Source organism: Helianthus annuus, chromosome 11 (assembly GCF_002127325.2).
Source record: "Helianthus annuus cultivar XRQ/B chromosome 11, HanXRQr2.0-SUNRISE, whole genome shotgun sequence".
NCBI lineage: Eukaryota > Viridiplantae > Streptophyta > Magnoliopsida > Asterales > Asteraceae > Helianthus > Helianthus annuus.
Genome location: NC_035443.2, coordinates 55,532,062 through 55,545,490, shown reverse-complemented (window position 1 = coordinate 55,545,490; position 13,429 = coordinate 55,532,062). Strand labels below are relative to the sequence as shown.

The 13,429-nt window shown below is 37.4% G+C and overlaps 1 protein-coding gene and 1 long non-coding RNA gene across 6 annotated transcripts; one reads left to right on the top strand and one right to left on the bottom strand.

Annotated features, from left to right (window-relative positions):
* Positions 1 to 384: 384 nt before the first annotated feature.
* On the bottom strand, positions 385 to 1,120 carry LOC110892138 (basic blue protein). Its single transcript, XM_022139448.2, has 2 exons — positions 875 to 1,120; positions 385 to 715 (listed from the first exon to the last, which is right to left on the bottom strand). The coding sequence occupies exons 1-2, from the start codon at positions 1,050 to 1,052 to the stop codon at positions 516 to 518; spliced, it is 378 nt and encodes a 125-aa protein (XP_021995140.2). The 5' UTR covers positions 1,053 to 1,120; the 3' UTR covers positions 385 to 515.
* Positions 1,121 to 3,915: 2,795 nt separating this feature from the next.
* LOC110892139 lies at positions 3,916 to 7,409 on the top strand. 5 transcript variants are annotated; one of them, XR_002565860.2, is made up of 9 exons: positions 3,920 to 4,295; positions 4,390 to 4,469; positions 4,676 to 4,849; positions 5,359 to 5,428; positions 5,494 to 5,572; positions 6,125 to 6,249; positions 6,512 to 6,791; positions 6,897 to 6,943; positions 7,186 to 7,409. It is a non-coding gene; the product is annotated as an uncharacterized LOC110892139 (long non-coding RNA). The 5 variants fall into 5 exon arrangements; XR_002565862.2 differs by lacking the exon at positions 5,494 to 5,572 and having other exon boundaries at positions 3,927 to 4,295; positions 6,512 to 6,653; positions 6,736 to 6,791; XR_002565861.2 differs by lacking the exon at positions 5,494 to 5,572 and having other exon boundaries at positions 3,916 to 4,295; positions 6,125 to 6,406.
* The last annotated feature ends 6,020 nt before the right edge of the window (positions 7,410 to 13,429 follow it).

The following is a 13,429-nucleotide window of genomic DNA, read 5'->3' as shown; positions in this document are numbered from 1 at the left end:
TTCAACCATAAACTTGAAATATATATAAATTGGTGTTAGCTCATTTACTCTCACTCTAATTTACACTCATTTTACATATGTGCTCCGATTATGAGGAATACGATACTGACTTGAGCGTTGGAAGGTGGTTTAGAGACCCCGGTCCCTGACCCCTGTTAACGAGTTCATGTTGTCTGCAGCACCCACTTGGAGCAAATTGGAGAAGATGAAGTGTGCGTCGTCTATCTCCTCTAGCTGATGCAACGACCTAATTACCCTGGCGGAGAATTTTTGCATCTTCAGAACCAATAAACAATCGAGCTGCCGATTTAACAACCGTTTCGGTTTTCAAACCATTTCCAAAAACTAATAATACATACATAACCAAACATACAACAAAAAACAAACACATTAGACTGCCTTAAATTTAAGTCAAATACTCTTTTATTTATACCATATAACAACCACCATAAGAAGCACTTGATACATATAAGTTTAGAGATTTCAAATTCTTTTCCTCATTATTTTGTTGCTTATCAAGCAGAGATTTGAATCTTCATGCCAGCACCACAGTGACCAGGTAGACTACAAATGAAGCTGTTAAGACCTTTTACAAGCCTTATTTTATCTTTACCACTTGTGTAAATCTTTGCATTTCTTGGGGTAGTGCTACACCCAACATACCCTGCCTTGTTCACAACCACCACATTATGTGCTCCTTTTTGGTAGTTGAACACTGTCCCCATCAAAAATCATTTTAAGTAACCATTTATTATTGTTATTGTTATTGTTAAAACTTTAAATGAACTTAGAATAAGTTAACTAAATCGGTTGAAATTGCTACCTATAAAAAGAACTAAGCACGTAAACTAGTGATAGGATGTTGAGATGATACCAAGGATGTCGCCGGCCTTAAACTTCTTGCCATTTTCCCAGCCGGAGACGTTAAACGTCCAGCCACCATTACCGCCGGCGGCATAAGTAGCTGCCTGAGCTATCTCGCATTGAAGTGCCGCCACGTGTAGACATAGCACAGCCATTGACACCATTTCACTGCCTCTTCCCTTAGCCATGGTTCACTTAAACAATAGATGGAGGCTTTGGTGATTTGATGACTTTTGTCTTTTTGTTTGTGGGATGTTTGGGTGGATATATGGAACCTATTTATAGCAAAATGAAATCACCCTTTTAGGCAATGTGTAGTCATAGAGCCCCTTTGAGGGCGTTATGCGACAAGTGCCATGCCCCGTTATAGACGGGTTTTTATATAGCGTTATATTACTAGAGCATGTAGTCATAAAGCCCATACCCTCGTTACCTAATACTTAATTTTCATTTTTATTAATTATTTAAAAAAAACACTTTTCTATTTTTTTCATTTAATCTCTAAATTATATAAAAACACTTTTATTAAAAATGTGAAAATAAAAAGGATTTTGAAGATTCAAAAATCTGCTTTGTAATACTAAATAGGCAAATTGGATTTAAATAATCCCAACTCACTGTTATTGGCCAATAATAATCCCAACTCATTTAATCACCAATAATAATCCGAACTATTCACTTTTGTTTGTAAAATACTCCCAGTTAAAAAAACACTAACTAGGTTAAAAAAAATTGCTGATGTGGCATGCCACGTCATCAAAAATGCCACGCAGACAGCCACATCAGCTGCCACGTCATCAAAAAATGCCACATCAATTGCCACGTCAGCAAATTTGCTGATGTGGCATGCCACGTCACCTGCCGCGTCAGCAATTTTTTAACCTAGTTAGTGTTTTTTTTAACTGGAATTATTTTACAAACAAAAGTGAATAGTTCGGATTATTATTGGTGATTAAATGAGTTGAGATTATTATTGGCCAATAACAGTGAGTTGCGATTATTTAAATCCAATTTGCCTACTAAAAAAAATGTTGGGACCAAATATTGCAAATTCATACTTTTAATCTTTATAAAACAATCAGTGCCCACTTTTGGGTTATCTCTTTCAATACCTCCCATCTTTTTCGGCGGGTTTCCGGCGATTACCGAACACCTTAAAATTCGATCTTATTGATCCGTTTCTCTGCGTTCATGCTTATCTCCATCTAATGCATACTTGATACCATCGAAACTATCCTGTTATTTGTTGCATACGTAATTATCCGGTCAAAAAATTGAAATTCCTTCTTCCTAGCGCCGCGATGCTCATCACGGGACTTCCATCTTTCTCCCTCGTAGCGTCCCCTGTATCGGTGTTGGGCGGCCCTATGGGGCGCCGTAGCCCATTTTGACGTGATCTACTGCCCCATTACACATGCTGTTATTGGTTTTGAGAAAATATTATTTAGATTATTTCAAGCAGGTACAAGGTTTCTTATTTGAGAAACTGCTTTTAAAATTGTTTACAAGAATATACGAAAAGAATAATTTTGTAATAGAATAATATAACCATACTCAATTTAGAAAATGCACCTCATATAAAAAAATAAATGGATACCTGATTATCTATTACCAAGTCCGTTTCAATGTTTATGAAGGCCCTAGACGATATACAAAGTAGGGGCCTTTAAATTTATATAATTTCACAAAAAGAAAGAACATACATTTAAGAATATAAACTAAAATCATCGTAAGTCGTAACGGTGTAGCGATTTGCTAGCAGCAGACAGATGAGAATTGAGAACAATAATGGCAGCTCTATATGAGAGATTTTATAATGAATAACCAATACGTCGAAGTATGCAGTTATGCATATCAACTGAAGTTTTTAATTAAAAAGTGGGTATTTGAAATTGAGCGTTTTTTTCTAATAGAAAACTGGTTTTATTTTGGAATTAATTTGTTAATTTAGACCTTAACACACATACTATATATAATACCTTACTAAAAAACGGAGACCCTTATTTTTTGATGGCACTAGGCCCGTGCCTAAAGTGGAAATCCTAACAGGCCGGCCATGCTCATTACAAGTCAGGTTTGCGGGGTATTGATGATCCCTTTTATGATCCCACTTGATTAACATCAAGTGATTTCCCACTTGATTAACATCAAGTGATTTCCCACTGTGATTTCCTTTTATGATCCCACTGTGATTTCCTTCATTGAACACCCGATTTAAACACATAATAATAAAAATCAAATTCAAGTATCAAATACTTCTATATACTTTTAACAATTTAACCTTTTCCAATAATTTCAAGTTTCTAATGACCTTAATAATTTAGAGACGAGTAAACGAGCATGATATAGGCTTCATGTAATTATGTGGTATAACGTATATCTTACAAGTATCCAAACTCGTATAAAAAGTTGTAATTAATTTCATGCCCGCTTTTAAATAGAAAAAAAAATGTTCGGTTTTTTTTTTTATTTTTTTTGGTGCAAGATGTTTAACAGAAATCACAATATGTTTTAAAGTCATCTTTATAATTGTTTAATGCTAGTCAAACGTAATCCTTTCTTCACTGTTGCACCATAGCACGTGCATAAAGCATTCAGAATGTATGATGATTTAGGTTTTGCCAACATAATTCTTATGACCATGGTTAAAGGGACCGAAAAAGGTATAGCTTTATATTAATTTACCTTTTGATTAAATAATCTTTGTATAGCTTTCTTAACATTATGAGTCATGTTTAACATAGGAAATCACTCATTTGTAATATCTTAATTAGTGAAGTATATGTGACATGTTCGATTAGTTTCAAATTTACATGTGAATATATACCAAAAATGATTACATAGGTGTCCAACCAACATTCGATTATTTACATATCTAAAGATAAAAAGGAGTGGGATTGTGTATATGACAAAAAACATTATATGCATATGTATATGTAGGCCTCCACCCAACCAAAAGCTTTTTGTCTTTACTTGATATAGATCATACGCGATTGACATTTCCTTTTAAGTTCATTGTTCATAAAGAAAAGTTGTGTCGGAATGACCACACTTAACAAACTAAATTCTGACAAATATTAAGACACTATCATGTTGAAAAGACATGAATAAACATCAATCTCTTATACTAAAGCAAAATAATGTTTGACTTTTTGACTTTGATGTGGCAATGCTCTTTGCCAGAGAATTGTTTTTTTAGGCGCCATTCTCCTTCTTCTTTCATCAATGTCTCTTTAGATTATATATGGAAGGTTGAAAACTTAATCAATTATTGGAATTTTTTTAGGAAATTATGAAACCGTTTCCAATTCTACGGCCTATATACAAATTCTTGCTTTTAATCGGATGAAACGACGACTGAAGAAGCCTGCTCTGTTTTATCTTCATCATCAGACTTTGAAATTCAAGCATCGAAGTTTCATTCTACCTCTGTATGTGATTTTTTTGTTGTTGTTAGAAAACCCTAAGTTTGAGTTCTTTGTGTATTTTATCTGTTAATCGGCGACAAGTCTTGATGATTGTTAGAAGAAGAACGATGGCGGCATACCACTCTCTTCGGCTATGAAATTGACGATTGAAAAAGGATCCTTCAATATCTACCTCCGGTAATCTTCTTCAAAGTTGTGCTTTCATCCCGATTTTCTGCAGTGTTTTGGTCTGATCTTTTAATTTTTTGGTTTCAGGATTTCATGTATAGATTGTTTAGATTTCAAATGAAAACAGAGTAGTTATTTCATGGGGGTTTTCTTTATTCTTTTTGAAATTAAATCAACCTGATCAATGTTTATACTGATTGTTTTTGTTGGGTTAGGTTTATGTTATTTTTGGCTATTGATGTTGAGATCAAGCTTTTCTATATGCAATGGAAGAGCAATACAAGCCATTGAAAGAATTTGGTGTCGGGGATTTTGTAGTAGCAAGCCTGGTTATCGATAAGAAGATGAAAGAACTGTTTGCTATCAAATACAATGAATGAGGGAAACAGGTATAATCATTATTTTCTGAATTGTGAGAAGAAATAACCTTCAATAGCGATTTTGAAACCCATCAAATTTCTTTATCATTATATGTGGTCTACCTCACTTTCTAAAAGAAATCATTATTTTTCTTTTTTAGTGAGTAAATATATGTTATAATTTAGGGATTATGTCGAGTCTGATTTCCTTGGAATGACAATTCTCCTGAAACTGTTTGTTAATCTCGAGTGGCGATTTGAAATGTTTACTTATGAATAGATCGATAAATGTTGTATGTTATTTCAAACGGGTCTAACAAAGTTAGTTTTTGTAAATGTTTTATATATGCTTTGTGTCTGAATTTCATAACTTTTGGGGCTTTTGTGAATCTTATAGTAGTATCTGTGGATTGACTTTGTTGTTAATCCGTGTTATCCTTTGCCGTTAATTATTCACACGATTCTTACCATGCGTCTAAAAATTTGTCTGGAGTTCCTAACGGATTTCTACATTCTCCCGTTTACATGGATTTGGGAAGCCTGATATCTGGGATGAACATCAGGATGGAATATGGAAACCACCAAAGATACCATATCCGGCATACAAAGGTACGAGTTTGGTGTGGAAAATGATACACTGAAACTAATTTTGTGATAGTTTTGTTCTGTGACAGTTGGACTGCAAAAGATTTTATCATTACTCTGATGTGCGAATTCATGTTGTGGAAGTTATTGCAAATTTTGCGAGTGAAAGTATGCATATGTTTAATGTGGTGTTTTGTTGATGGTTCTCTAACTGACTGTGTTGCTAAATAATCAGAATTGTTTAATAAACTGTAAATAACCATGTAAGATACGGGTTATGATGGTCTCTAATTCTTAAAACTTTAAAATTCTATTATCGTAATTTGAGTGTGTTATCTAAAGAATCGATAGATGAACTGAAAAGTGAAAACACGATGTTTTTGTAATAAAAAAAGTTGTATTTTTTGTGAAATGGGGATAAAAGTCTCATAATTTGCTTACAGTTAATGGGTAGGTAAAATCTATAATGCGATTTACATAGGGTTGTTGGTGTCTTGGGGATAGATATTGCAAAAGATAAAGGTCATTTCGACAATTAACTTGTGAAATAGGTTTGGCTTGACACGAGTAAGTTATTAGTATTGATGTAAACACATCGTTTTTTAGTAAATGTCTAAATAGGCCACGTGGGTTGGGTAGTATGTTGACTGTTGTTGGTCTTGCTTTACAACTTGTGATATATGCTTCGTTATCTTCACTTTGCTTGTGAATTTATTGTAGGTGGCTGCTTTTAGGGGTGAGCAAACGGGGCGAATCCGCTAGAACTGGATCAAACTAACCCGGAACTGAGAACCGAATGCGGTGTATTTCAAGAACCTGAACCGAACCTTATAATACATACACGGGTCAGGTTTTTAAACGGTTTCAAGTTTCGGTTCCAATGGTTTTCACGGAACCTTCCAACAATGATTTGAGCTTCATACATACAACAGTTTTTCTGAGTTTTGTTTTTGGACCCAAACACTCTTGAAAATCTGTATTTTTTACTTCATTTGTTGGAAGGTGCGTTTCGATGGTCTCGATTCCATAATCTGAACCCTTGAGTCCATGCCAATAGTTGTCAAAATCTTGATAGCATGAATAATTTACATATTGTTGTTCTTTCAGTTGTAATAGGACGATTTGTTGCTGCTGCTACTACAGCTGTTTCGGTCAAAGGAGTCTTGCCAGCTATCTTATTTTGGGTGTGATCATTCTGGAAACTCATCAAGCATATGGATTGCTGGTGCATTTGCTCTCCAAGCTGCAGGTTTTCACCTTTTTAAATCTTTTATCATCTGACCAAGTTAACCGGTGCATCAGGATTTAACTACTGAAACTATTTTTGAAAGCTCTTAATTTCTTAAAAGCATACGTGCTTCAAGACCAAGAGGCACATGCAACACAGGTATCACATTCTTTTATAGTTTTTATGATTGAAAATCGCTAAGCAGGACAGTCTTCTTTTGATATATCTTTGAAGCATGATGGATCTCTTATATTTCTTGTGCAGATGGAGTCATATTTTCATGGATATCAAGCCAGATGGTGTGTGAAGAGGTGGATAGCTTGAAACCATTATTTATATGCATCTTAGATACTCTTTCTTTTCGTAGCTGGTCACTTTATTATAACAACAAATAAGAATAAAGCTCAATTTTGTGTCTTTTCTACATTTCAAACAAATCTTATCAACTAAAACTAATTTTGCCAAATTTCAGAGATTATAGCTCGATTTGAACATAAAGGCTCATTTTTAAGATTCAATCTTTAATGTCGAAACATTTTAATTTGTCATTCAGGTTGTGCCAAAAGGCCATGTTTTGGTTCAAGGTGGCATTTGTGATGAATTTCTCTCCACATATTTGTCTCCATCAATGGGATGGTAAGCATGACGTGTAATAAATTAGTTATAGGAGATAATTTATGGATGTACCTCTGTTGTTTGAAGTTGTAATAATGATTACTTAACTCTTAAACTGTAATCAGAAGTAGATATGTTTAGTCCAAATATATTTTTAGAATACATTTTTCACCTTCAGTTAAGTTGAATAAGCTACATGAATACCTTGGTGTGAGATTAGCTATGAACAATGCATATTTAGAAGGGTCCATTCATGTGTGGTTAACTCAACCTTTTGAATATTTTGATTTACATGTTTCTATGGTAATTAAATATTTCTTGAGCTTTGGTTTCATCTTTGTCACTTAATTTCTCATTATGAAAAAAAGGTTTTCAAAAAATTACTTCATGCTACGTTTTTGCCAAGTAAAAGCAATATCCTAACTTGAAAGTACCTTGAATTATTTCAAGGCAATGTTTTTAATGAGTAAATTTGTGGAAGGTTGCCATAAATTCAATATTTTGATTCTTCGCTTACAAAAATTTTATGTGAACCAATTATCTATTTGATGACAGTGATTTTTGAAACCAATGTTTTAAAAGCCGGTTTTTTAAGCATACTGGATTGGGCTAAAAAATGGTTCAATCAGTTGAACCGGTTGTACCGAGTGGTTCAACCGAGTTAACCAATGTTTCCGGTTCCATAGTCTCTCAAGATCCATTGGGTTTATGTATCATGTTTTTATGGTATTTTTATTGCTAATTGTCATTTGTTTTACACAATCTACTTCATATAGATTTCAACAATTTAGTATATATATATGGTACTTAACTATAATATCAAACTCTCTATATATAGAACCTTTGTACCAGTATCATCAAATCAAAAAATTCAAATTATTGAATATGTGTTGTTCTGAACAACTTATATATAGTGGTAATATCAATAGGCCGGATAATAGGTCAAAACATAAACATGTAACTATTAGCATGAGTCAAAACAAGTTGGGTCGAGTTAGTCTGCAAATATTTTTATCTTTTCATTTGAAAAAGTATTAGCGTGTTATATATGACCAAAAGGCATGAAAAGATCATGAAGTGTTTAGTTGACAAAAATTAATATGTAAAAGAGATGAGCGAGATGTACTGTCCGGATGTGCTCAACGGTCTTAAAATATTAGGCTTACCAAATCATAGGTTAACGCTTGAAGTTGGTGTTCCAGTAATGCTATTACGAAACATTGACCAGCGGAATGGTTTGTGCAACGGTACAAGGCTACAAGTAAGAAAGCTGTATAACCGTGTAATAGAAGCGGAGATAATATCTGGTGCAAATATTGGTAGTCGCGCATATATACCTAGAATTAATTTGATCCCTTCTGATAAAAAGATTCCTTTTGCTTTTCAAATTAGGCAATTTCCACTGGTCGTATGCTTTGCAATGACAATCAACAAAAGTCAAGGACAATCACTTTCTAGAGTTGGTTTGTAGTTGAAACAACACCTCTTCTCTCATGGTCAATTGTATGTTGTTTTATCAATTGTGAAAACAAGAGATTAGGTCAAACTACTAATACTTGACAACGACGGGAAACCTACAGATAAAACATCTAATGTGTTTTTATGCTACGTTTAGAATGTTTTATATGTTTAGCTGATGTTAAGCCACCCGCGAAACTCGCGGGTTCTTAGACTAGTATATTGAATAAAGTACATGGCCGACAAGGATATCAATATCAAATTTGGTATGTATATAAACAATATAACTTGCAAGAGTTATGATCATGTTAATCGAGAACTGTGAGAACAGATCTGGGTCATATAAATTATTAATGAGTGGATGATACAGATTACTCATATGTCTTTAGTGCTAATTATATATGTCAATTAAGTTTTTAGGGTAGTATAGTAATCATGTTTATTATATTAAATAAAAGGATTAAAGCTAAAATTTAGCTACGTTGACTGAAGAGGTATGGTCCCAACTCCACATCCACATGGCAGGGACCACACCACTTTTTCAGTCCAACATGGCGCCTACATCAGCAAGTAAATCCAGAAGCTTCGAGAAGGAAGCTTCTAGAAGCTTCTGGAAGACGTCAAGGTGGCACCAAAGATGCTCTTTCCGACAGAAAGTAGCAACACGTGTCACCAGTTAGCGAGCACCATGTAGACCTGCAACAAATCTGGGACCAGACCGACAATAGTAGTACGATTTCTCCAGCATGGACGAATATCGGCGCGCCACGTGGACCACTATCCTAAACACACCAGAGGAGACCAAGAGGATATTCCCCTTGGTCGGACAACTGGCGCCCGATAACAGCTGGCAAGGTTGCTCCTCCCTCCTTCACCCTCCGGCTATAAATAGGACCCTTCATCATTCAGGTTATTCTATTCTCTTCTCCACACTTTCACTCACAACACACACTGTTTTCTTCCTCAGAGCAGTACTTATTCTCACGCCGGAGCCCGGTTAAGAGGGAAACCCCCATATTCCCCTCTTAACGAGCTAACGGTGTTGCTGTTTTGCAGGACCTTAGTCATTTGGCAAGTAGAGAAGGAGATTGAACCCACAGAAGAGACAATCCAACTAGTTAACCATCAGTGTTAACCAGCGTTTCATCATTGGCGCCCACCGCAACTTTTGTAAACCACTTTTATCTCCTGTTTCCTTAAAAAACTCTCTAAAAATGACTGAACCAAACCCTTCCCCTCAAGTGGACGGAGAAGTCTCTTCCTTCGAACTCATTTTGGACACCACACACGTCCAAAGGGTCCAAGGGAACGAGACCATCCAAGAAGGGCGAATAAACAATGATTTCCCTGATATCTTTGGAAGCACATCCAGAGTTATCAGCCAAACCACAAATGGAGCCACGTCCCAACCTCCATCCAGAGTTATTAACCAAACCACAAATGGAGCCACTTTCCAACCTCCACCCAGGGTAGTTAACTAAACACCTCCGGAAGTCCCAACACCAAACCATGGGGCTGGCCCCTCAGCCCCATCGGTCCAAACACAGTTGAACTTTTAGGCACTTTTAGGGCTACCCGAAGGAAAAACTCTGGCTTCCTGGTATGCCGAACAAACAGCTTCTTTAAACCTTGTCTATGTGCAACTCAGCGCACAACAAGCCTTGCTCCAAGCACAAGCTAACCAATCCGCTTTTGTTACTCCACCGCAAAGGCCTCCGAGCACCCACATGCCTCAGCAGACCAATGCATGGAACTTAAATTCTGAGAAAGCACCCAACGTCAGAAGGCAAAGTGCGCATGACATGCGCGACACCTATGGTGAAACTGAAAGCAACTATGTGCAATACTCCCATCAACAGAGAAAGCCAGTACACAGTCGTTTAGGCCTACGCAACATAAACGACGAATGGGATAGCTATAATGAAGAAGATGACCCAACATACAAGAAAGAAAACACGGTATTCAGCAGGTTACCACCAGAACACGAAGCGTACAAACCCCACAAGCGCGCGGGGTACAACCCAAATGCAGAACATGATTACTCGTTGGGCTATCGCCCAGACGGCATAGCTGAAAAAACTCCAAGTTCATCAAAGAGATCGCAACAGCTGATATCGACAAGACAAAACTGCCACATAATGTGGGCAAGTATAATGGCTTAACAGACCCTGACGACCACCTCCAAGTTTTTAACGGCTCAAGGACCACATGTGGTTGGACATTACCAACTTGGCGTCATCTTTTTGCACAAACCTTTGTCGGCGCGGCGCGCGTCTGGTTTGACAGCTTACCTGCTGGAAGAATTAAATCATGGATCGATTTTCGAGACAAGTTCCTCGCGCATTTCTCCCAACAACGCAGGCATACTAGAGATCCAGCTGATTGCTTAAATATATGTAGGAAGGATCATGAAAGCATAGAAGATTTCATCACCAGATATAACAAGGAATGTCTGGAAATCGGAGATGTCGGCGAAAAGATGATGCGCGCACACTTCATGAGGGCAGTAAAGTGTGATGACCTGATCAAACGATTAAAGGGAAGAGATGGGGGCCCCAAAGATTGGGATACCTTCATCGAAGCAGCAAAGACGATTGCGCGCACTGATAAACAATTGACCGGTGATGACAACCGTCAATACAACTACAGTCATAATGATCGGCGCAACAAGAAAGGCAAGGGCCAATCATGGAGAACATCTAGTTACAAAGAAAGAAGCCCGATAAGAGAAGATAAGCGCAATACAATCAACCAGATCAGCCATCGCAAAGAGGTTAAAAGAGAGAACAGGGAAAAGGAGTGGACACCCCTGACAAAGACCCCTTCCGAGGTCTTGTCAACCGAGAACCACCAGTTCAAACCCCCTCTACAGATGCGAAACAAAAGGGGTCAAGACCCAAATCTTTTTTGTGAATTTCACAAAGACACAGGTCACCTGACCGACGACTGCTTTAGCCTAAAACAAGAGATAGAAAGAGCCCTGAGAGATAGAAGGCTCACCCATCTGGTAAAAGGCGGAAAGCGCGATAATCGCCAAATTCAAAGAAGGGAAGAGGGCCAGACAACAAAAAGCTTCGGAAATTGGAAACTCACATGATTCAAGGGGGTCCACGGAGACCGCGAAAGAATTATAACAAGCGCACACAAGACGACTCTTGGCGCGAAAAGCAAGTTGTTTTTCCCATGGTGCGAGGGGGCCCAAGAGAGAGAAGACCTATAGTCATTTCTAGCAAGATAGGTCATTACCAGACTGATTACATTTTTATTGATCCAGGGAGCATCATAGATATCATCTACGAACAATGCTTTAATCAATCTGACCAGGAGGACAAAGCGCGCTTAGAACCAGTAGATTATCCACTGACCGGTTTCTATAACGAAACCGATTTTCCTCTTGGCCAGATATCATTCCCGGTGCTGCTCTCGGATGGAAGGAACTCAAGAATAGAAGAAGGTACATTCATGGTGTTTCCAGCAAGCTCAAGACATGATATCCTCCTGGGAAGAGAATCCCAAGGAGATTTTAGTATGATATGCTCAGGGCCACATTCAGCTGTGGGGTTCCCAACAGAGACAGGGATAACAATAATTTACGCAAGCAAAGAAGTCCTGGCAACTAACGAAATCAGGCCAGCAAAAGCAAGCAAATCCGCACCACGCATAGAAGCTGAAAAATGGGTATTGAACAGCAAATACCCAGAGCAAACGGTCACTTTGGGCCCTGCGATGTCTGACCTCACGCACGCGGCGCTAAAGAAGTTGTTATTTGAAAACATGGATGTGTTCGCCTGGACACCGGCCGGCATGGTTGGTGTTCCACGGCACATAGCAGAGCACAAACTAAATGTCTTAGAGAATGCCAAACCTGTGGTACATATAAAGCGCCATTTGGGAGACATAAAGCATGATGCTATGCAAGAACAAGTCACAGAGTTACTAAATGCTTGTAACACCTCATAAATTCATGTCCAATATAATATCAACATGTGTCATGAGCTTTATGTAACAACTCTCATTAAAATCCGTAATTAGAATGATAATTACTCAATAAGGAAACCCTAATTGAGACACCCAAGTAATTCTACACTAACCCTAAAATTTTCATAACAACCAGAATCAGGATCAGGGCCCCTAAAACCCGAGGGGGGTTAAACCCTAATGGACGATTATCCTTATTATTCGTTGTCACAAATGAAATTGCATGCAACGTCAACTCATCAGGGCTAGATAGGTAACGAAGCATGCCTAGTCTACTTTGACACCCCAGGCGATACGCGGGAGGTGCCACGAATTCTTCCGCGACACGCGGGAGATGCAAATTTTGGGTATAAATAGAGGGCCTTGGGACTTGAATTCTGACACTGAAACGACGTTAAAATTCTAAATGTTCGCTGAGATATAGTCGAAATACTATAAACACACACACTTATCACGAAGTGCTACCACAATTCAGGGTAATAACTCGATCGCTATTACGATTCATTTTCCGACCGATCAATATATCCAATGAATGTTTAAGTGCCGCCCACATAGGGTTATACTTTGTCGTTCGTCGTTAAATCGATGGATGTTTAAGTATCGCACTTTGTCGTTCGTTGTGAGAATTTGATCTCGTGAGTTATCGTAACTGCTGTATTGATCACTAACCCAGTTTTGTGTGCATTATTATTTAAATTAAGTTAACAAGGCTAAACCATATTCTGTCTGTGTTAAATCTGCAATGT

Coding starts and splice junctions, on each gene's coding strand:
- LOC110892138 (XM_022139448.2), bottom strand. CDS start 1,052: ATGGCTAAGGGAAGAGGCAGTGAAATGGTGTCAATGGCTGTGCTATGT. Junction 716..874: donor TAAGGCCGGCGACATCCTTG/GTATCATCTCAA, acceptor TGATGGGGACAG/TGTTCAACTACCAAAAAGGA.